The 24065-nt window shown below is 39.5% G+C and overlaps 1 protein-coding gene across 1 annotated transcript; it reads left to right on the forward strand.

Annotated features, from left to right (window-relative positions):
- Nucleotides 1–6684: 6684 nt before the first annotated feature.
- Nucleotides 6685–23189, forward strand: SLC6A1 (solute carrier family 6 member 1; the record flags this gene model as incomplete). Its single annotated transcript, XM_082768498.1, has 14 exons — nt 6685–6919; nt 7644–7775; nt 9066–9166; nt 10236–10345; nt 10466–10598; nt 12002–12136; nt 12253–12356; nt 12677–12801; nt 14558–14670; nt 16192–16323; nt 16893–16995; nt 18393–18493; nt 20596–20763; nt 22986–23189. The coding sequence occupies 14 exons, from the start codon at nt 6685–6687 to the stop codon at nt 23088–23090; spliced, it is 1797 nt and encodes a 598-aa protein (XP_082624624.1). The 3' UTR covers nt 23091–23189.
- Nucleotides 23190–24065: the final 876 nt, after the last annotated feature.

The following is a 24065-nucleotide window of genomic DNA, read 5'->3' on the forward strand; positions in this document are numbered from 1 at the left end:
AATTACACAGATCATCTCAGCAGGGTGCTCTGTATTCCATAGAAACACGAGAAGTGCTAGTGATGTTGTTTAGCTTTTGTTTTTCATCTTTCCTTTTGAAGGTCTGAGCTATTCTTGCATGGGAAGAACAGGAAATTGAAAACTTGCTGGTTTTACTTCTTCGTGGTGGTGTGGCCGTCTTCAAGTCACGGATATATGCCCCATCCCTTATCGTTGCTTTGCATTCTTGTGTGGACGTGTGTGTCCCGTGAGAGACAGATAAGTGCCGGAACACCTGGAGAACAGGCAAGAAAACATAACTAGGAAACTTTCATTGGTCTCCTTCACTTGTAGGCTTTGCCGGGTATCCAGAAAGACAGGAAAGTTATTCTGTTAAGGGTAGCTAGAACTGGGAGCAAGTAGATGAGTCTCCACATCATGTCTTAGAGCTGGAGGGATTAGATGTCTGCATTTTTCCAGTAGGGGCAAAATCTTTGTCTCTAAGTACCTGTGTTGACAAATGGGCAAGGGAAAGAATCTATTGCTGCTTCCATTTTTCCTCTCCCCATGTTAAATCCCGCTGCAAGTTGCAAGCTGGACCAATCTTTAGCAGTTTAAAAGAGTTCAGAGCTACTTTCTTCAAACACATTGCTTTAGCTTCATTACTATCAATTTGTTCAGAGGTACATTTCTGTCTTCAAAAGTTTTTTTTTAGCCAGCCTTGGCTCTTGTTGCTGGGATGACTATGCTTGGTACATCAGGTAGGTGATGTGACAATATTTGTTTAAGTTGTGTTACTGGGTTTAAAAGCCAGGCAAACCTCCAGCCCAAGCAGCACTTGTGGGTAACTTTCTTGAAGCAGAGGTGACTGGTGCGGGGTGGAAGAGAGAGTCTGATGCACAGGATGTGCTTGTATGCCTCCTAAATGTACAATAAGTACTTCTTACTCAGCTCATTTCATGATTTTCTATTTAACCAAATCCTCATACGCTTTTTTCCCCAACTAAACCTTATTGTTCATAAAGTGTTTTTGGTGCAGTAAGTCATTTTTTGTGCATCTTTTATGCTTCTGTATACCTTCTGAAGATTCTCCAGGACACAGCTTGCCTTCTCTCAGCTGGACGGTGATACAACAGTTTACACCACCTGCAGATGTGGCAGCTTTCAAGGATCTCCATCGCATTTTTAAATGTGCATAGCTTTCTGAAATACCTCAACAAAGCAAATATATGCTATATAAATAGTTAACATATGCATCTCCCTACTCTTTCTTATCTACATACAGCTCACACTTCCTACATGTTGTAGAGGTTCCAGTTCAAATGGACAGATTTTTAAGAGATATCAGTAGTAGCAGTAGAAGTTAGTGGGAGTGTTTTTCATCACAGTTTTTGCTGTATGTGGTATAACAGCACGTGTGGTGTATCGCCTGGTGTGCACTGTGTGGTTCCAAACAGTGTCCCTCCTGTGAAAAAATAGTAGAACAAAGCTCTCCTTGTAGACATCTCAGAACAGATGTCCAGTGAGCTCAGTACTCTTCTTTATACTTCCTATATTTCATTCTAATTTTACGTGCTCCAGGACGTTGCTGACATGGGATATATGTTTTGCGATGAGACTTGGCATATATATGGTGTTCTGTTGACTTGATTGCTAAATACAAGCAGAAATGTGAGTGCCAATAACTCCTGGCTGCATTGGGCTCAGTAGGAGTCCTGCTGAGGTTAGAGCAATAATACCTTTGGTGTTTCATGAAGACAATGTGGCATTTTATGTAACAGCATTTCTTCAGAATTTATTGATTGGAGCTGCCCCAGGCTTGCCTTGTGTGGAGCCCACAAAGCTGCTGCCCTCCAGGGAAGGAGGCACACGATGGATTGGAGCAGAGGGGCGCTGAGCTCTGAACACAACAGAGGTTCATCAGTTCAGGGGGCCAGGGTTTCCAGCTGGCAGTGTGTGATTCTGCACTGATCTTCGTAGCCTTTTGATATCACTGGTGAAAGATGATAGTAATATTGCTGTGCACTTTTATTTTATGCAACCGGTTCTAAACTTTTCAAATCCAATTTTATGCAAGCCAGGAGAGAGAGAAATGCTTTTGTTAATTGTGGCACTCTCTTTGTCCCGGTTTCCCTGGCTGTGCTTATTACCTTGGCTGCTATGTGTGCTTGGCTCTCTCAAGTCATTCTTCTCTAACGTGGTGGTGATGCAGGACAACCAGATGGTATCCAAAACCCACCCTGTTTCAGAGGGCTTTCTCCTCTTGGCTGAGCAACCCTAGTAACTGAAGTCAAGGAAGCTCTATTGTGCACTGGGGAATGCAGTGGGAAGCTACCCTGCCCTTCCTAGTGCACTCAGCGTTGGCATGAAGCAACTGCGGGAGCAAAGACTGATTTAAAGGACCTCTCCATCTTCTTCCCGCCAGGCGAAACATTGCATTGCAAATGTCTTACCTGCTCTGCTGGCTGCCAACTATAATTTGTCTTCCTTTTGCCCAAGCCAACCCACAGAGCTTACGCAAATATCTGTCCTATTCTGTGTTGAACTAATTTTGAATTTAAATCCCAGTGATGTGAAATATTGTCTAATCAGATGAGAGGGTGTGTACCAAGTATCCTTACTGCCATAGTGCTTACTCGTGTTCTGGGTTGTTTTATGTAAGTCCTGATTTGTCAAGTAATACAGTGTACAAAGGGGGTTGGTTGGAGGCTAGGGGCTACTCCTACTGTCATTGTTTGTCATTACAATTTATTAAGCTTGGGGAAAAAATGTTTTTCATAACATGGGGAAAATCATACTTTCAAGCCTATGGAATGAAATCAGATTTCCATTGTCTGATGCTGGTTTGTTGTATCGCCATATAAAAAAAAAAAAAAAAAAAAAAGTCTGTGCCCTGATACCACAGGCATTAAAGTTTCCAGTGTGATCTCCAAATGGGATAATGGCATCAGCAGTGGTAGGGCAGGACAGAGGCGAATTGGCCAGTCTCCACCTCCACCCCCGGAAAATGAGCCTCCGCTGCTGAATGCTTGTAGTGTGGAGCTTGCCTAAAGCTGTGCTCTATGAGGAAGTGATTGTTTTAACCAAAGCCTGCAATCTCTTTTAATATTAAAACACCAGGCTGTCTGCCAAAGCCCCCTCACCCTCTACACATACGTGCACGCTTTCTTGGCTGTCTGGTGAAGTTTCAGCCCCACATTCAGCATTACAGTAGCATTGAAATGGACGTGGGCACCTTCTTCCAGGAGGACTCTCAAACCAACAGTTTCTTTGCTTTACTCCTGAAGATTTTCTAACTAACCCTCTCAATTGTCTTTGTCACGGACTCTGACCCTGGACCAAGTTACTCCCTTTATTCAGCAGAGGTTTTAATGCATACCCAGAGCCCCCAGGAGCCTGATGTGGCTGGAAGAGCAAGGGCAGCCCAGCGCTCACCCGCAGAGCCAGTTTGTGGGTACGAAGGAGCGATCAGCTGTCCATTTCAGAGACTTAGCACAAGGCTGTTCCTGGAGTGCTGGTTCTGAGGATGAGTTTCTCCCTTATTATCACCTGTATACATATAATATTGGTTTATTTGTTGGTTTTTGTTTTGGATGGCTTTTTCTACCCATCATCAATGCACAGCCTTTTTCATTACTTGAAATCTCTGGCAGATGCTCGACCCAAATGTAAATGCCAAAATAAATAATAATAAAAATATCTCCTCTAGTACGGGATCTGGTGGAAGCGCTAGAACGCCCTGATAATCTTTGCCTTGCACAGCCCCCCTTGGCCAAAAGCAATGCTCTCAGTTCTGTATCTTCATCGGTAGGTGGTGCTGGCAAACTGCACATGTGTTACTGCTGTCCTGCAGCTGTCTACACCTCGGACTTAGACGTGCAGGCGAGGAGGTCGAAGTTTCAACGGGGTCTCAATCCAGCCTCAGAAGAGGAGCCCAGTTTTGCCCACACGATGATCCCTGTTACCTTGGGCAAGCATTAGTGTGCTTCTGAATGACTACCTGAAACACTCAAACTTCTAAGGAGCAAAAGATTTATTCTTGTTTGGTGGGTAGCAGGAATCAAACACAAATCCTGTTCGCATGGTTTTCTGCAGGCTGCGGTTCTGGATTTGGCTAATGACACACTGGAGAACTACATTGTGCTGTGCTTTTTGAGGGGGGTGCAACAGTGATTGTAATTACTGCTCTGAACGTTTCAGCACTTTTTAATGGAGTTGTGATGTCGTCCTCTTTAAAAGCATTGGGCAGGCTGAGGGAACTGGGGTGTATGAGGGGCAGAGGGGTGGCTAGTGTTGTGTGTTGTCTGCACCCCCCACCCCTCCTCCAAGATGACAGTGCTAAGCTTCTTCTATTCTTCTACTTCATTATCTATGATAGGGGCACAGTGCCAGCCATGTCTCATAAGAAGGAAGTTTTCCCAAGCCCCAAAACAGTAGTAGATATTTTCATCTAACTGATGTAGAAAGCTGGAGATGAAAGGTCAGAGGACACTGTCCCCCCAGTAGAAGCATCAAGGTGAGCGTTGTACAGGATGGGGAAAAATCAAGATGAAACCTGTTCTCAAATCACATGGAATCTCAATTCACTTTTAGGAGTTCTCATGATTTGTCCTAAACAGGTACATATTTCCTGAGGAGTAGTTATTAAGCAGAACCTAAATTATAAGCAGAAATGGCATTTATTGGTATACAAAATGGGACGGGCTTGCACTGGAATGCGGAAAGCTAAGTCCATGGTTTTATGAAGGGAAGATGTATGCATTCAGGAGGACTTGAGGACATGAAAGTACACAGACTGAATTTCAGTCTGTGGGTCCAGTCTTGAAGCGGAACAGAAAGGAGTTTTAAAAGCATGATCCTTGTTTCTGTACTTTTTCCCCAAATCCTACAGCTGATTCTTCTATTCCTCAGCTTCCAACAGAAGTCTTTTTTTTTTTTTTTTTTTTTTTTTTCTTTTTAGTTGCTTGATATGACCCTGAGCTTGTGGAGGACAAAGAAAGCATTTTCATCATGTAGCAACCTGAAATGAGATCTGTGTTCATTTCTGTGAACTCTATGTCCATTTAATTTTCTATGTTCATTCACTTAAATGAAGTCTATGTTGAAGAAAAGCACTTTCTGTAAAAGAGTCTTTAAGTGATTTATGATTCTTTTTGGCATAATTTACTATTGGAAGTAAAGGACTGAAAGTTTTGATCTATCTTTACATAAATCTATAACTAGAATTATTGTTGATCTTTGCATGAGTTCATGGCCAATCTTGACTACCTTACTATAATGCGTAGCTTCACACTGGAAAATATTTCCATTTTTCCAGTGTTTGGTTTGATTAGTGACTGGAAAATGGTAAAAGAAGCTAATAAAGGAGGAGTAGCCAATAAATCTATCATGAATGGGCATACAGCTGACATGCAACAGACTAGTTCATGGTGTTTTTTCCCCCCTTGAAATAGAGCTGTGGAAGTCTGCAGGAGTAACACGTGCTTCCGAGTTGACTGAAATATCCTAGGTTGTTTTTCATAATGCATGTTCTCTTCCTTGTTATTTCCTTTGTTTAGACTTTGAAAGTTTGTATAAAACCAGTGATGGTATTGAAATAGTGCAAGAATCAGGAAACAAACTGAGTAGTGATTATTGCAGTCTGTTGTCCTAAAGCACTTACAATCTAAGCTTAGTGAAACATCTGTACTGTATTAACAACTAATTATAACTACATAGGAAACCTAACATCATTACCCAGCATTAAGTCCTGCTGCTTAATCTGTTTTCTTTTGAATTCCTTTGGGAGTATTTTAGATGAAGATGTTTTAGATTTTTGGTGGCAAGTACTATTTCTTGATAACCATAATAATAGCGTCACCTTCCCGTAAATACAGAAACTCTGCACTTGTGGGAATTACCCTTTAGTTTGTTGAATGCAGAGTGATTACACAGAATAGTTGCATTGGTCCAAGTTCTAGACTGTTAAAGAGAAATCTTATTACTGACTTGTTTTTTCAAGAATCAGGGATATGTACTTGAGCCCATGTAGTTGATGAATCTTTGTAAAAATGAGTTAAATTACTCTAGTCTTGACAGCAGAAGTGCTCCAAAGGTTCTTGGCATCAAAGAATTAGGATTAAGCATAGTGGTCCTCATTTACGTACATGTAAAACTTTGTTTTTCCAGCTTTCATTATAACTGCTGCTTGTCCATTATGTGTTTTAAGCATAACATGTAGTAAATGTATGCCGTGTCCAACACAATCCTACATTTTAGGATTAGTTTCTCTAGAGTCATGGTAGATCTATAAGGAAAGAAAAAATGAGTAACTGTGGCTTGGCATTTGTTTTGGAGGGCTATGACAGTTCTGCTTCTCTTCCTACAGAGTCAGCAAGAAAAAATGCCGAGGGCAGAGCCAAGCTTTTAGGCCAGCCACCTCATTGCAAAGCTCCTTCGGCAGCAAGGGCCACTTAAGCTTTTCAGTTGCCCAGGGTAGTGTTGAAGCATCTCTGAGCTGTGTGGCCTCGTGTTTTGCAGACTGACCTGGAAACTGTACGGGAGCACCGAGCAACTCGGAGCCCGCCGGCACCTGGGGTGGGCGTTGCTGGCTTTGGCTGCCGCCCGGCCGGGTGAGGGTGAGCCGCAAAGCTGCTGTCCACGTGGACCACTGCCGAAATCTCCCGTCCGGCTGCTGCCAGAGCCTCCCCCGCCAAACCCAGAGACATGGCAACAAACGGAACGAAAGTTGCAGATGGACAAATCTCCACAGAAGTCGATGCTTCAATCACCAATGACAAGCCTAAAACTTTGGTAGTAAAAGTGCAGAAGAAGAAGACGGATCTTCCAGACCGAGACACCTGGAAAGGAAAATTTGACTTTCTTATGTCCTGTGTAGGTTATGCCATTGGCCTAGGGAATGTGTGGCGATTTCCATATCTTTGTGGCAAGAATGGTGGAGGTATGCTTGCTGTTTCATTCTTACCCCATCTGCTACACCTGGATATTAGAACTCACCATAGAAACTATTAGGAAAACACTACTTGGTTTTAATAGCTTTTTTTTTTTTTTTTTTTTTTTTCATCTGTATACATGTTCTTATTTGATAGCTTTTATCTAGTTCAGGAGGGTTGGAACCATCCCGGCTGCTTTGAAGTCTGCTATGCCCTCGAGTTTATTCCAACATCCAGTTGGCAGGTGCTTCTAAAAGACCTTAAGGCATTAGAGCAGAATTGAAGCACGTTCCCCTCTAACCCTGCAGAGCCCTCTTTTGGATTGAGTTTTTGAGAGGATTGCATAAGGCTTGTAACACTGACTCTGAGCTTACCATCAAAGGCTGACTTCAGCTGGAAAGCAGCCAGTTCTGGTTAAAGCCTTTATGATATCTGCATGCTTCTGTGATAAACGGAGGCAACAAAATACACAGTCCTTTGTATTTTAGCTTTTTATTTAAACAGAAAATATTTATATGATGAAGAGACATATTTTTCCTCTTATCATCATATCTTGAGAAACTGGTTCAGAAATGTACGCGTGCTTCTCTCTAGCTTTTATGGAAAGCTACACTTCGGAGGAAAATGTGTATATCTTTTCAGATATAATAGCAATGGAAATACTGGAAACAGTAGTGGGTTTTGTTTATTTGTTTCCCCACTGTAATAGACCTTTTCATTACTTCTTTTTAGGTGCATTCCTGATTCCCTATTTCCTAACTCTGATTTTTGCTGGAGTGCCGCTATTTCTTCTGGAGTGTTCCCTTGGTCAGTATACATCTATAGGAGGCCTTGGAGTGTGGAAGCTTGCTCCAATGTTCAAAGGTACTTCTTTCTATTTTTTTCCAAGTTACAGAAGTTACACAAAGTGACACGGCAAGGACATTTCTTTACACCTTCATTTTTTATGTATTTTACTTAAACTGTAATATCCTACAGAAACTCCCGACTTTGAGAGGTAGCTAGCAACATTGAACCAATCTTGGATATTATTCATTTGCCTTTAAAAATAGCAAGAGTTAGGCATCAAAATCTCAACAAACTTATTTTTAAAGCTTAAAATCTTTCACATTACTTATAAACATAAATTTATAAGAACATATAAAGACTGTTCAAAATAGCATTATAAATATAGCAATATTTGTCTGAGCAGGTAAGGAACTTGGTTCCTCAGTTCATAGTGTTTGGTAAATGCTGTTTCTATTCCAGGTCACAGAGGTTTGTATCCTATTGTTCTGTATTGAAATGCAGAGGCCAGACACATGCAGAGTTGCTTAAAATAAGCTCACTCCATGCTTAGATTTCCAGCTAGTTTGGATTTCTCACTGCTAGAACCTTAAGATTTTAGTCTAGATTCTGCACAGACCCAAAAAACACACAAACTGTGCTTTCCATCCTCTATTCCTAAATCCTGTGGCACTACAAATCTTCTTAGCTGACAGTAATCCCACAATGATCTACACGGATCATTGGGGCCGACTCCTGGCTGCACATAGGACCACCCAAAAATCAGACCGTGTGTCTGAGAGCGTTGTCCAAATGCTCCTTGAACTCCAGCAGGGTCAGGGCCATGACCGCTGCCCTAGGGAGCCCGCGTCAGTGCCTGAGCATGCTCTTGGCAAAGAATCTTTGCCTGACAACCAGCCTGACCCTCCCCGCTTGCAGCTCCATGCTTTCATGATATGATAACATTATGCTAAAAATCAAGAACTTTGACTAGTGCACTAAGAGCTAGCTGGTCTTACAGCTCTTACATAATTTGACTGCATCTGCCAGAAGTTTGTGGTACTCTTGTTTCAGAGAATTAACTGATTTAGCTCTTTTCCTTAGAAACACCTCCTGTAAAATCTCAGCAGTAGCAGATGTGACTGCTCACTACAACACACAAAGCACTGGTCACTACAACTAAATCTATGGATGACTGAAGTCTTGCACGAATTAGTGATCTTTTTATAATTGTACCTCTAAAATTTGAACTTCACTTTTAGAGGATTTAGTAAATTGTTTCTGCACAATACTTAGCATTTGCCCTACTGAGCTGCAGCACTTATACTGACACCTGTACAAACGTTACTAAAAGTTACCTTATTTTGTTCCTTTTTCTTTTATTTCCAGGTGTGGGACTAGCTGCTGCAGTCCTTTCCTTTTGGCTAAATATTTACTACATTGTGATTATTTCATGGGCAATTTATTACCTGTATAATTCCTTTACTACTGTAAGTATGGGGTTGGGACAGAGGGATTGTTTGTGATATCAATAGCTTATAAATGTATCTCAATGTAAAGGCAAGCGATAAACACATAATGAATATAAGTCAATAGGTTAAGCCATTTTTTATCCAAAGCAAATTAATAAAAAATAAAATAATAATAATTTTTCTCCTTCATGAGAAATATAGAATAGAAAACTGAATGTCAGTGGAGAAATGTGATAAAAGCATGTTTTGGAACCACAGGCTTCCCTTCCTTACTGATTCATTTAAATTTTCCTATCTTAGTCCTCAGAGCTACAGATCTTTCATCTGTGCCCATTTAGTCTCACTTATTACCTGTCTGCAATCATGAGCATGCCTGCTTGCTTCTCTGACAGACAGCTGCAAAGACTCAGTGCTCAATGCTTGGGACTGCTAGTCCCGGCAGTGCACCGGTATCCCCTTGCCTTTGAGTCAGCAGGCAGCCAGTCATTTCCCTGAGAAAAATTCTAGTTAGTACCTGTTTGTTTTTTTTGGAGGGCTGGGTTATTTTTGGGTTGGTTTGTTTGGTTTTCTTTGTTTCATACGAGAAGCATTTCCAAGGTTGGCCATCAAAAGTATATCTCCGTTGTATCTAAAATAGATACAAATGCTATGCATTACAGTAAATCCCTAACTAAAGGAAAAAATTGAACTCTGACCAATAGCCATCATGTTTTTATGACCTCCAGTGCAACAAGAGGTAACAGGACCTCCAGGAGGTCCTTTCTGCTGCCCTTGTTTCTTGAAGCATGCTCAAGGTACTCTCACATGCTGAAAGATGTAGCAGACTCTAAAGCATTTGACTTGATGTGGTAAAAAAAAAAAAAAAAAGGATAAAATGTTTTCACGTGTATTAACGTAATGGATATGAAGTTAAATAACTTAAGTGGCAAACACGAACCCCGGGGAGATCAGTAGGCTGCAGAACTCAAAGTATGTTCTTTCTCCACTTGAGAGATACCTGAGATAATGCTTACTTAAAAATAAATAAATAATAATAATAATAGTAATTTTGACTGCTTAAGTTTTTCTCTCTCTATTTTGTAAACAGACTCTTCCTTGGAAGCACTGTGAGAACCCATGGAATACTGACCGCTGCTTCTCCAATTACACCTTAGCAAACACAACCAACATGACAAGCGCTGTAGTTGAATTCTGGGAGTAAGTTGAGAATTTTTCTGTATATCATTACTGTGCATATGCAAGGATTATTAACTTGTTATCATTCATATTGTTTTCTGAGTCAGTTGTTGAATACACCATTCTGCTTACTTATTCTAGACGCAACATGCACCAAATGACTGATGGATTGGAAAAACCAGGGCAAATCCGATGGCCATTAGCAATTACTCTGGCAATTGCCTGGATTCTGGTGTATTTTTGTATCTGGAAGGGGGTAGGCTGGACTGGAAAGGTAAGATTAAAAAATACTGTAAATACAATTTGATTAAAAATGACAATTTTACTCATATTTTGAAAATTCATGAGGTAAGATGCACAGGGAACATTTTTTTTCTGGGATTTCTGTTAATTATTGCATCTCTGTCCCACTTGAATTGACACAGCACTGTGTTTTTGAAAGGGTTGGCTCCTCCATAGCTGGCTCTGGCCACAGTCTTGGATGGTATGTTTATTTATACACTTCCTGGCTTTGCCATATATAAAAAAAAAAAACTAAAAATGTGTCTGCTTGTTCCTGAGGTGGATATTGTAGCTCACTTGGGTAGCAATAGAGTGAGGATGCAACATTTTGGCTTCAGTGGCAAGTATTTCTTTATTACAGAACTCTTGTTGGACTTAGATAAGTGGTGAAGCCCTGTGGTATACAGGAGCTTCTCCTTTCTTTCCTTGCACTGAGAGCCAGATGTGGTTGTTGCCACAGGCATGCTTGCATGCTGTACTTCCTCGAGTCTGGCTGGTTTCCAAGTGCAAAATAAAATGCACAAGTGAATTAACAAAAGTAATACTGCTGTGAGAGACCCTTCTCCAGGAATGAAAGGGTGACAGCATTTGACACCCACATAAACCTCTCCCCTAAATGGCAGGAAGAAATCTTGGGGTAGCGAATTACCACAGCCATAAAGCCTGCTGCCAGCTGGAGCTGTTACTGGCTGGGGTTACAAGGGCTCAGGCTTGGTGTGGAGACGAGGATTTTTCACGCAGAAAGAACAACTTGTTAACTTTTGACAAGATAGCTGCAGCAGTGACCCACTTCAAGCTTTGTGTTAAACTTGGCTCAGCTGAGCTCAGCCCAAAACATTTCATGTCTCCTATCTGCACAGAAGGTGGCAAAAAGAAGGCAGCTGGCTGCATCTTTGGAGGCTGACTTTGTCGTGACTTCTCATAGGGCTTTGGGAAGACAAAAGAGTGGGACCCTGTATGGCAATTATACCATCATGTTGACGAGGATAGGATGTAAAAAATATAAGAGCAGCTGTGTGAGAGTATGAGAAATAATCTGATGTTCTACAAGCAGAGTAGGAATACTGGAACCATGAACCTTGTGATTTGGGACCTCCCCTCGTTGAATACAAAAAAGAAGCATGAGCCCCTGGTGCAGAAGCATCCTAATCCACCTTATTCCACCTTCAGGAAAGTCAGCAACAGCAACCTGCATTGTAGTCAGGGTGTTTAGGAAATTCAGCAGTAGGCACTACCCTTTCCACACTAAGCTTTTTCATTGATAAATGCTTCAGTTTTACAAGTCGGTTTAGTTGCCGTTATGGTATTTTTTATGGAGCAAGTGTTTACTGAAGTGTTAACGAGCACAGATCATTCTTTCTTCCACACTTACAATGTCTTGTTTCTTCACATCAGGTGGTATATTTCTCTGCTACTTATCCCTATGTTATGCTGCTTATCTTGTTCTTCCGTGGTGTAACACTGCCTGGAGCAAAGGAAGGCATTTTATTCTATATAACTCCCAACTTCAGTAAGCTTTCAGACTCAGAGGTAAATATCCAGTCTTCGTTATCAAAAGTTTCACTACTAACTGTTCACCTTTCAGACTTATGACCATCTCCTCAAGTGCAGAAACAGATTTTTAAAAAATTATTTCCTGCAATCAGGTTTGGCTGGATGCTGCCACACAGATTTTCTTCTCCTATGGTTTGGGTCTTGGTTCACTGATTGCCCTTGGAAGTTACAACCCTTTCCACAATAATGTTTACAGGTAAGCAGATGACTGTACAAATTACAATGGCACTTTCCTCTCTCAGCTGGAGCTGGATTCTGTCTTTCTGGGTCCTGTATTGCTGAAATAAAATGTAGTCTCTGATCTGAATATTCAATGTAATATCTAAGTGGGAGTGAAAGGTTTACGCTAGTGGGACGGACAACATGACTTGTCCAGTGTGAAAAAGAGCCCACACTATGAAATCCAAAATCATGAAATTCATCCACAAATGCTTCCACTGGAGAAAAATGCCAATACAATGATGAGCCAGTATCACTACCTTACCTACTTCTTAAAGCACCTTATCTTTATTCCAGGGACTCCATCATAGTGTGCTGTATAAATTCATGCACAAGCATGTTTGCTGGCTTTGTCATCTTCTCCATTGTTGGATTCATGGCTAATGTCACAAAGAGGCCTATTGCAGATGTTGCAGCATCAGGTATACAATCTGTTTTTCTCTAAGTTACTCAGTGACATCAGTTATCTTTTGTTTGTGTGTCGTATCCAACTGCCTCATGTAACCATTGAAAATCCCTCCCTCAAAACTTTCTTTAGACCCCTGTGATTTCCATGCACTTACTGATTGCAAGAGAGAGAGCATTGTTCCAAATCTCTTGAGGCATCACCAGCAACATCATTTCGGATTTAGCAGGCTGTCTGCATGCCCAGTGCTCACAAACCTTCAGTGTGGAGAGTGGTCAGCCAGAAACACGTACTGGGTTGATGCAATGAATAGCAATGAATGCCGCTTACAGGGACTGCATTTACAAGAGGTGGCAGGATAGCGAGCTGTTAGAGTCCTTATCTGTGACATCAGATTAAGAGCCTCTTGCAACTGAAATTCTTAAAAGCAACCTGAAAAGGAGGACTGATTGTCATTATGTTTCAGAAGCATATATTCGCAAATTCTGTTAGGTGTTTAAATTCCCTTTGCTATTTCTTGAGGTTAAACCCTTTGAGTCAGATCCATTTCTCACCTGTTCATACTTATAGCTCTGAGCCAATTTTATGGGACCCCTTATTAAGGAAGTCATTTTATATAGAGCAGAAAGATGTCCGTAGATGGATTCTGCTGTATTTTGCAGTTCTTTGCCTTTCTTCCAGATGAAAAAGCTTAAAGGAGCAGAGCAGATGGTTGCCTTAACCCAGCTGGTGTACCAGATACTCATTTAGCAGTTCTGGCCACAGGGAGGATTCTGATAACTGAAAGCTTGGTTGGAAGACACTGGTGGACAAAATATGTCTTATTATACTAGCAAACATATCCCATTGATGAAATATTCTTCTAGTTAGAAAAACAGAATTTAGTCACCAAAAATAACCTTCAACAAAATATAGATACAGAAAAAAGAATTCAGGTGTCTAATGCTGATTCTTGCTTCTCTGGTTTTAAAGCTAGATATGTCCAACCAGTTAACACAGACAGACTAACTTCTAATTAAAACTGAAAAATCAGATACCCACCTTATGTGAAGCACGCTAGTTTTATTTGTATTTCTGTAATTATTTAGTTTCTACAAATTTCATCCTTAATCTGACATCAGTTGTTTTCCAGTTACGCTGTGTCAAAAAAAAAAAAAAAAAAAAAAGCTCCTTCTTTCATAATAAGAATTTATATTCTCCTTCCACAACTTTGCCCCCTCAGCAGTTAGTAGGAACACAAATTAAAATGTTTTCCTTTTTACAATTACGTAGCTAATTTAAAATATGTTTTATAAGAAAATTCATGATATAAAGTAGCAGATGGGAATACCGTAAATTCTGCAAAGTGCCTTCTCCATTTCTGAGCTGTCTTTAATTCTCTTCTGAACTACTTGGTGAGAATCAGAAGATTACAGCCAGCAAAAGCTACTTTAGAAGGGGAGAAAGCTGACCATGCCCGAAGACACTTTCTTAGCCAAGGATAACACTCTGCTATACAGAGGTGTCTCTCAGGAGCAACTTCTGAACTGTATCTAGTATTCTCCTTGGTTGGTTGGTTTGTTTTTTGTTTTGTTTTAGTTTTAGTTTTGGTTGGTTGGGTTTTAAAGCAAGACAAGTGCCCTGACTTCTTGGTCAGGGAACACTGATTAAGCTGAAATCCCTGGTCAGATACTGCATCCATGGCTGAGTCATTCAGATAAATGTAAAATCAACTGGAGTAAATAATATCCCATCAATCACATTGATATTTTCTCTTCTTTTTCTCCTCCCAGGTCCTGGACTGGCATTTCTAGCTTATCCAGAAGCAGTGACACAGTTACCAATTTCTCCCTTGTGGGCAATACTGTTCTTCTCCATGTTGCTTATGCTTGGAATTGACAGTCAGGTAACATTGGTGTAAAAATTAGTACCAATTATAAAGGCAAGTTGTCTGCAACTGCAATGTCAGGTGTTAGTGTTGCATGATTTTTGATATAATCAGATAAAGAATAGGAGATACTAAGGAAGGAAAGAGTTTGAGGAGCCTGTGATAGTCAGAAACTTTGCTAAGACACTTTCATTTTTTCATGAATTGTTGGAATCATATGCCAAATATGCAGGAAAAATTATTCTGCAGTTAAAAGAAACTTTGTTTGGAATGTTAACCATTCATTCACAACATTAAAATTACCTTTGAGGTGTTCACGAACATGAGAAACACCAGGATATGTTTTACAGATGTGTGAATCTTCTTGCCGTCAGTTATAGTTGTCAAACCAGTGCCTTACAGTTTTGTGGTTTTGTACATGCAGCCTGTAAGCACAGGCTGTGCTAGTCTTCCTAACACATACAGGAATATGAGAATTCCTAGCTTAGTACTGTACCAGTCTCTTTTAGCAGAGAAAATCCATCATTTTCTGTAAAGCTGACTTCATCCTGTGAACCAAAATATTAAAAAAAAAAAAAAAAAAAAAAAAAGTTATCCTAAAACATGAAAAGAAGCTGCACATTTGTTTTCTATTTCTTTGTTTTTCAGTAACCTTCAAGCTTGACATTAAAACCTATTGCTTAATCTGGGGGGAAACTACTATGAAATTAATTGGGTCAAAAATATTTTTAAAAGAACTTGTCTCTAGGCAAGTAAAAGCTGAGGAGAGTAGCTTAATATTATGAACAAGAATATATACATCTACATGCTGTCATGGCTTTTTCATTTTCTGTCCATCAGTAAGCATTTTGTGCCCTACAATTTATAAGAACTGTAACTGTTGGTCACATTCCAATTGCACCGTTGGAAATTAAAGTCAGAATGTATGCAGAATTTTATTCATTATTTAACCCATCATAATGAAAACATCTAATTTGAACATACACATATGGGGAGGGGAGGAAGTGTTGTCTTGCTTTCCTCTTGGAAAACCACATCCTCAGCAAAAATCTTACTATTGCACTGACTTTTCTGGAGCTACAAAAAGTATTCGATATATAATATTTGAGAATCAATCTTGTGTCTTTAGTCTTCACTCTGAAGCATTAATCTGATCAGACTTTCTGAGTCTATTGGCTTTCATATATGTAAATAAATCACAGGAGAAGTGTAAATTTTTGGAAGATCTTGGGGTCAAAGCCTTCATCTGCAGGCTTCCATCACAAGAAAGAGCACTTTATCTTATTAAGCACATGCTATAGGTCATACTTCTGAATGCTGAATGTTTTTCTAGCTGGAAATCTTTTTGCACAGATCTTTTTAGACAGAAATAAGGATATTCAGAAGCACTGCTACCACTAAAGTCAAGTGAATTTTCCTTTATCATTTAATGGATGCAGCCTTAGGCCAATGATGATTGCTATTGAAAATTCCTCCCCTAAATGTAATCCTGTTGTTGCAGTGCATTGCATTGTATTTTATTTGTAACTTTACTTTCAGTTCTGCACTGTAGAAGGATTCATAACAGCTTTGGTGGATGAATTTCCGAAGTTACTGCGCAATCGAAGGGAAATCTTCATTGCTGTTGTGTGCATTGTTTCTTATCTGATAGGGCTGTCCAATATTACTCAGGTATGTTCTGCAGAAGAATGTGATCTTACGTCTGTTGTACCACACCTGCTTTATTTCCCCCTCTCACCACACCAGCCAGAATTGTTGCAAACCCCTGAAGTGGCTGGAATCTGTCACTGACACTATCTAAAGACTTCAGGCAGCACACATTAGCTTACCAGGTGTATAATCTCTGTAGTCTGTGGATGCAGTGAGGGCAGCTAAATGGTTCAGGTGACAAGAAAATACACAGCTCTACAATCCCTTTTACAGTCCACAACGCAGTAACTAGCGGTTCTGCATTGCTTCCTGTGATCTGGTATGTTGGAAACTATTTCAGGGAAATGACTGAATTATTGAACAAAAAGGAGTAAAGTGAAATCCAAACAGTTAATTTCATTCTAGCAGTAATTATTTTTTGTCAGTATTGACCTCAAGCGTTATAAGACTTTAAGCTGTTAACATTTAATTAACTTACATTAATATTTTCCTAACCTATCCACCATGGTTACTTTGTTGCTTGCATTTTAACTGTCTTGAAATTGAAGTCCTTACTACTTATTTTAACACTTCCTTCTTATATATTTTAGGGTGGAATCTATGTGTTTAAGCTTTTTGACTACTATTCTGCCAGTGGAATGAGTCTTTTGTTCCTTGTGTTCTTTGAGTGCATCTCCATATCCTGGTGCTATGGTAAACTTTTTTTTTTTTCCTTGATAAGTTTTGCTTATCATAATGATACTTCATCTGCTATTTTTTTTTCTTTTGTGTGTGCAAATCTGAGGGTGGAATTGAAACCAGCCTTGGTTTATATATATATAGCTCTACTGAGAACTCAGAGGTGGTGTGTGGAAGGTACTCCTGCCTCTTTAAAACACCCTATGTATTACTTAGTCACATGGTCTGAACTTTTGGGTAGACCTGTGCGGTGTCAAGAGTTGGACTTGATGATCCTTAAGGGTCCCTTCCAACTCAGGATATTCTATGATTCTATGATTCTATTAGCCTGGAACTGAGGAGATTCAAATTGTTGTGGGAACACTAAATAGGTGACATCAGCCTCTTCCTCCCAGTCCCCATTCCCCCCCCCTCCTTCAAAGGCTGGATCTTCAGAGGTATTGAAGTACTGCTGTTCTTGACATAATGACTTAAGTCTCTTGGACTTCACAATGCTTCATTTCCAAAAACGACTCTGTCACACTAGGATCTTGCAGAAAGAGGTCAATTGTCTTGCATAATTGCCCTAAAATGTCCAGAAGCTGACAAGGTCTGGGTATAAAGATAAATGAATATAGATCCTATTCTTGCCATAGTATTTGTATATTTGACCTTAATTCTGTGCTAGCCCTTCCATTGACCTTCACCTGTGATTACTAAGGAACTTTCATTTATATTGCAAAACCGATTCAGAGATAGATAACTGGAGTCTTTCTGCTGTCTTTAAATGGACTCAAGAGAAAGAAACAGCTTTAATAAAAGGGAGAGGTACTGTATATGAATCCAGCAAAAGTGAAAGGAAAAATGCACCAGCTAAGTAATGAAGAAATCTAATTTGAAGCTATAAGTAATGCAGTAGCTGTACCTTTTGGAAGATGATGGAATGTTGGCAGGCAGCAGTAGCAGAAGGACTGCTCTTTGCAGTACTGCATGTATATGGTGTGTGTATATGCCCACACAGAGTGAAGCCTGTGCTGTTGGCTAAGGCTGGTATGGGTTTATTTATTTATTTTAGTCTACTTTGCAAAATGTCATTCTAAATCTTTCATTTTAGTAAGATTTAGAGTGAAATATACCAGTGGTGATTTATTGCATCTGACCTTCAGATGTGTAGACTTCCTCAGCCTTTGCAAGGGAATAAGTTTGCTGGTTGATGATTTAATTAATTATGATATAGAAAAATGAGAGCAAATTGTTTTTGGAGTTTGTTTGCACATTTATTTCCTGTTCAAGTAGGTTAAAAGTTATGTTGTCTGTACAGAGCTTCCAAATATGCCTCATCATTTATGATAGTCTCTCTCAAAAGTATTAGCCTTTCAACTGAATCAATCGTCTGATATGTTTCTATTACTGTTTCTTATTTTTATATGTAGGTGTTAATAGATTTTATGACAACATTCAAGAGATGGTGGGATACAGACCCTGCATCTGGTGGAAACTCTGCTGGTCATTTTTTACTCCTATCATTGTGGCAGTAAGAAACAAACTTTTATAATATGATTTAAGAGAGATAAATGACGAAATGAGGTACACTATGTACTACAGTATTGTCATTTCCATCCCCACAAATTCATACTAAACCTGACCTTGTTCCTTATTTAGTTAGTATGTGAGCAACATCATTAAAGGCAATAGGTAAAACCCAGTGTCATTAGAGGAAGCCTGTGCCCAAAGAAAAGAGGTCTTGCACAATTTCAAGGTTTGTATTAGTCCTCTGGAAATGGTAACTAGTCAAAAACTCAGTTCATTGGCACAGACAGAAAACTGTAAGAAACACAATTTTAACCACTTTCTGTATTCTTACATAAAAATTACAATTCTTTCTAAAGTCTAAACTCTCCATATACACAAGAAATGGCCATATCTCACAAACTGAATTCCTTCAGATGTGCTATTCTGGTAACAGATTGGGATTATAAACTGAAGATCCTTCATGGAGTTCTGCGGAATATAATATCCAGTTTATATGACATTGCTACTGCTTTTTCTGGCAAACCTTGCAAGAATTTTGTGCCCTGGAAACCACAGTACCATCTTTTACTGATTCTAGGCTTTATCCATTTAAGCCCATCAGTACATTTTGGAAACTATAAGCAAAGAAATATAAATTTAATACACAGACTGTAGTAAACCCAAATGCAATATAAAAAATGTTTTCAAGTAGGTACAATTGTACATCACACAATACCTTTCACTTACTGATATTTCTCTGATATTCCCATACAGGTAGACAAAGGCCATAGAAAAACAAACACTAAAGAGAGGTACTAAAGGGAAGGTTCCTTGATTTATCTCTATTCAAATGAAGGCTTTCATTTTTCTGAAAACAAATGTTCAGGAAAGCATGAAAAATACATCTTGTTTATTTCAGTGGGATATAAAGAGAATAGCAATACTTTACATAAAACCTATCAAATTTCTCCTTTCTTTTAAAGTCTTGAACAGAATTTGTTGTCCAATAAAAGGTCACGGGTGGTGATGATGTGTTAATAAAATCTGCCACTCTACTCTCTTCTGTCTGGGAAAACATTCTGCACAGGGCCTGAAACTGGGATCAGAATAAGCTTCTTTCTTTACTGATTCAATTTAGCATATTTTCCCAAATTACCACAGGACATGAAAGACAGAAGTTTGCCTTGGGAACTTAGAGTTAAAGAATACCATGTTGGCAGGTCATCTGTTTGCAAACCACAAAAAAAGCATCCAACAAGTGCTGCAGTTCAGTGGTACAATACACACGTGTATGCAGGTATTATTGGGGAAGTAGTACCCAGAACCCCTGTCTTTCCCAATATCCCTCTTCCCTCTAATTTTGTGCAGCTTTTCTGAGGACTCTGCTAATACCAGTGAATTCCCAACACCAGCATATCTGAATAATCTGACATACAGATGTATATATATGAAAATAGTGTTTACTTGAGACATTAATTTTGGTAAGAAGCTGCCAGGTAAACTATCTCCCAATCTCTTGTTTTGGAAAAACTCAGTGGTTTTGGAATTTCATAAGCCAAGTTCTTTCAGACCAAATCTGTTGCCACTCACTGAACCATAAGTTCCCTTCTGTCTGACCTCATTTCCATTTGCTTGGAGTGCCCAAACAACCTAAAGCCTTTGGGCCAAACACTCAAAATACTAGAGAGGTCAGATACTGGAGAGCCAGGCTTTAAAAATAAATAAATAATAAGTTTTCATACAGGAGTCTGTTGCTAACCAGTTCGGTAGAGCTGTACTGAAACAGAAACTTGGTGTAAACCAGCAAGCAACTTCACAACTGCAGAATTACAATTCAGGTATTTACAGATTTGCACACTAGAGAATAAGGAAGCAGGGAATCAGTCAGTGCAGTGTGCTGACATTTGCCTGTTTTCTGCAACCTCCATCTGGAAGACTGACCTGCAGTCCCCAGTCTCCAAGCTAGTGCCTGGTGGCTTATCCCCAGGGAGCAAAGGAACCCTTTTCTCTGTGTTTGGATGTCGAAGGAGGCCTGAGGTTCAAGTCAATCCAGAAAAATATTTGAACATAGAACACTCTGGAAATCTCATCCAAACCTTTTTTTCCCCCTACTGTATTTTGCAGGGAGTGTTTATCTTCAGCGCTGTCCAAATGACTCCTCTCACAATGGGAAGCTATGTTTTCCCCAAATGGGGCCAAGGGGTTGGCTGGTTCATGGCTTTGTCTTCTATGGTGCTGATACCAGGCTATATGGCATATATGTTTCTTACCCTGAAAGGCTCCTTAAAACAGGTAAGTATTTCTTTTCCTGTCTACATCATTGGATCTTGTACAACCTGGGCACACTGACAAAATATGGCTGGGCAGTTATTTCTAGTTATATCTGTTCTGTGGCCTCACCACCTTAGCCAGTTATTTTGCATCAAGATGAAAAACACAAAAACACGTACCAGAGAAACAAGAAGACTTTGTCTATAGTTCAACACAATCCCCACAGTAAATGTAGTCTTTTTTCCAGGTTTTGACAGTTCCAGACACTGCATCCCAGCTCCTTACACCTAGAAAACAAGGTAGCAGTTTATAATAACACAAGACATACTGTCATATATCAAGGCAGGTGATGCTCTAAGGAACTGGAGCCAAACTCTTGGGAGTGAACTAAGGTAGCTCTTGGGTTCCATGAGTCTATGCAGTGACCCTGCTCAGCATCTTCCTGCAATGTGACCAAATATCTGAGCTGTCATTCTACATTTTACCTGTTCAAAGTTGCAGAGGCTGCCGTGTATTGCAGCTGAGAAAAAGTGAACATCAAATCTTGGGTGTGTATCTTATGATTATACTGCACTTTCCTTTGGTCTTCAATTAAGGGATTTCTATGAATAGTTACTCAGTGAAGAACATTAGAAGAAGCCATTTTCTCATTGAATTTTGCTCTTACTCTCTCCCTGATTCCTTTTTCCATCTGTTAAAAAGGAGGTATGAGAGAGGCACCTTTCTTCCATGTGAGAGAGGCATCTTACAGCTTAAATCCATTTTAAATTCATTTTAAGATCCTCAGGGAAATGCCGCTAAAAGAGTGTGAAATGCTAATGAAGTTATTGACCAGAACACTGGACAGTTATGTCCAATTGCCCTCCATAATTTTTTAAAATCTGTGTGCACCCTCAGTTTTCCCTCCCCAGGCAATAATCTCATTCTGTGCATGAGACACATCTTCAGCAGTTGAAACACATATCTCTCTCCTCCATGACTGTGTGTCAAAATAACTTTGTGAGAACTTCTGGAATGTTCTAAAATCAGCTGACAGAGTCATCTTTGAAAGAGACAGATGATCTTAAGCAGAATTGACGAGTAATGCCTCGTGAATTGCTCAGACCTGTATCCAAATATTTGTCTTCAGCAAAGTTGAAAAGATTCAGCCATGCTTCAAAGAAGCCTGCAAAACATGCCTGCTTACCGATACATTCTTGTTCTTGGCTCCTACTTCTTGAGTATCTTTACCTTGGTCTTATGGAAACATTTTTGTGCAAAGGGAAAATTGTTGCCCTGACCAGGGTTATGGAAAACCACACAGCAAAAGTTTGTCTCAGTCTTCCTGTGGTTTAAGGTCCCATTTTTGTCAGTATCGGCAAATGATTATTAGATTAGAGGAGAAGCTTACAGCACTCAAAAGCTTTAACATTCAAAACTGGACTCTCTTTCTTGGTACAAATGTGAGCTAGGCAGATAAGCTTCATGAATGGAGACCCCCAAAGGATGAGGAGAGACCAAACACAAATAAAAAGATCCTAAATAAAGTTTACCTTACCTGTTGTGTTCCTGGAGGTAGTAGCTCCCAGAAGCTGCAGCTAGTTCTCTTGCATCCTTTCTGACCCGCAGGGTGGGTCACCACCACTTCTGAGACCCAGCTGGGTCTGTGCTGCCCACTGCAAGCTTTTAGCCTCTGCATTTGACTTGTGGGCTTGCAACAGAGTCTCTAGTCTCCTACTCCATTCTGTAGTCTCTCCAAATTTTTTTCCACTAGGCATTGCATTAAACACTGTCATCCATTTATGCCTGCTTGACTGTCATAAACTAGCAAAAAATCAAAATAATCCAATACTTGTGCCTCTGCTTTCTGCATAGGAACGAGACTGAGACAAATTGTTTCTGTGCATTTTTGCTCCCATTCCAGTAACGCCATGTAACAAAGGGCTTTAAGTGAGAGCCTTAGCTTGTGTGTTCAAGTCTCAGGATGTGCCGTGCTGTTTATCAACAGCCATTCCTATCATCAGTAAATTTTCTTATTTGAGTGGAGTGGGCTGTTCTGTGACTTTGCTCAATATCAGTAGTGTTTTTTGATAACATCTTTAGTATATGAGACTTACTTCTTTTCTAGGCCATTGGGAGATGGACTTAGTTGTTCATTTTAGCTGTGATACCTAGAGAGAAGTGTTTAGAGTGGCCTTAAAATTAAAACAAAGCTTAGGAACATTTTTTTTTTGACTGCTTCACATCTTTTGTTCTTTAAACAGCGCATCCAAGTTATGATTCAGCCAAGTGAAGACATCAGTCATCCTGAAAATGGGCCGGACCAGGCACAACAGAGCAACTCTGCAAACAAAGAAGCCTACATCTAAACGTCTATATTGCAAAAGTAACCATACTACTCCGGGAGAAAAAGAAAAAAAAAAAAAAGAAAAAAAAAAAAAGGTTGAATATGACCACAAATTTATGTCTGAGAATATAATTACCTACCTCTAGTGGCAAAAAAAAAAAAAAAAAAAAAAAAGGAAGAAAAAAAAAAAAGAAAAAAAAGAAAAAAGGTCATCTCCACTATAAGGGAATCGCCATGGGTATGATCCAACCATTGCGCAAGCTCAGATGTTGACAGTATTTTGTGTTCTCTGGCAATCCACAGACTGTTAATGTTTTTATCCTTTCACAATAATAGTTGCATATCTTGGAATTTGTAAATTGATGTGCAAGACCTTTTTAATCTACCTTTTAGCACGACTATTTGAGGTTTTGTGCTACTGATTTTTAGTAGTTTATCAATATTTCTTACCGCTGAATCCCAAGACTGTTATTTCTGACTTTGCAGGAGTAAAATTAAGTTTGGAATTGTTTTGTACAAAAGAACGAAGTATTTTGTAACCAAGTGATTTCCAATGAAAAAGTCTGCCCTTAAAATTTGTTCTGGTCAAGGCCATGTGAGGGGGAAGAGACTTCTTTCAATTAACTTAGCCACAGTAGATGCAGCCTTTACAAACATTCCTACTACAAATCAAGTTTTATGGCAATTTGTAGTAATACAGCATAGAATGGCTGTAAACACTACCTGTGCTTAGCCTTTCAGGATAACTTTCACATAAGATTGTGAATTTCTTTTGAAAATATATACTGTGTCTTATAAAAAGAACCTATCTCTGTGAATCAATACTATATGAATTGCAGATGTTAGAGGCCAAAAATGTGACTTCTAACTTTTTTAGCAAAATGAGAAGTAATATCCAGTTTTTAAGAGCTCTTTGAATATTCCCAGAAAAAAATAAAAAATAAATAAATAAAAAGGCAAAGTATTTGCAATTCAAGCTCAGAGTACTTGAGCTTTT

This window comes from Aythya marila (genome assembly GCF_965140915.1).
Source record: "Aythya marila genome assembly, chromosome: 10".
Taxonomy (NCBI): domain Eukaryota; kingdom Metazoa; phylum Chordata; class Aves; order Anseriformes; family Anatidae; genus Aythya; species Aythya marila.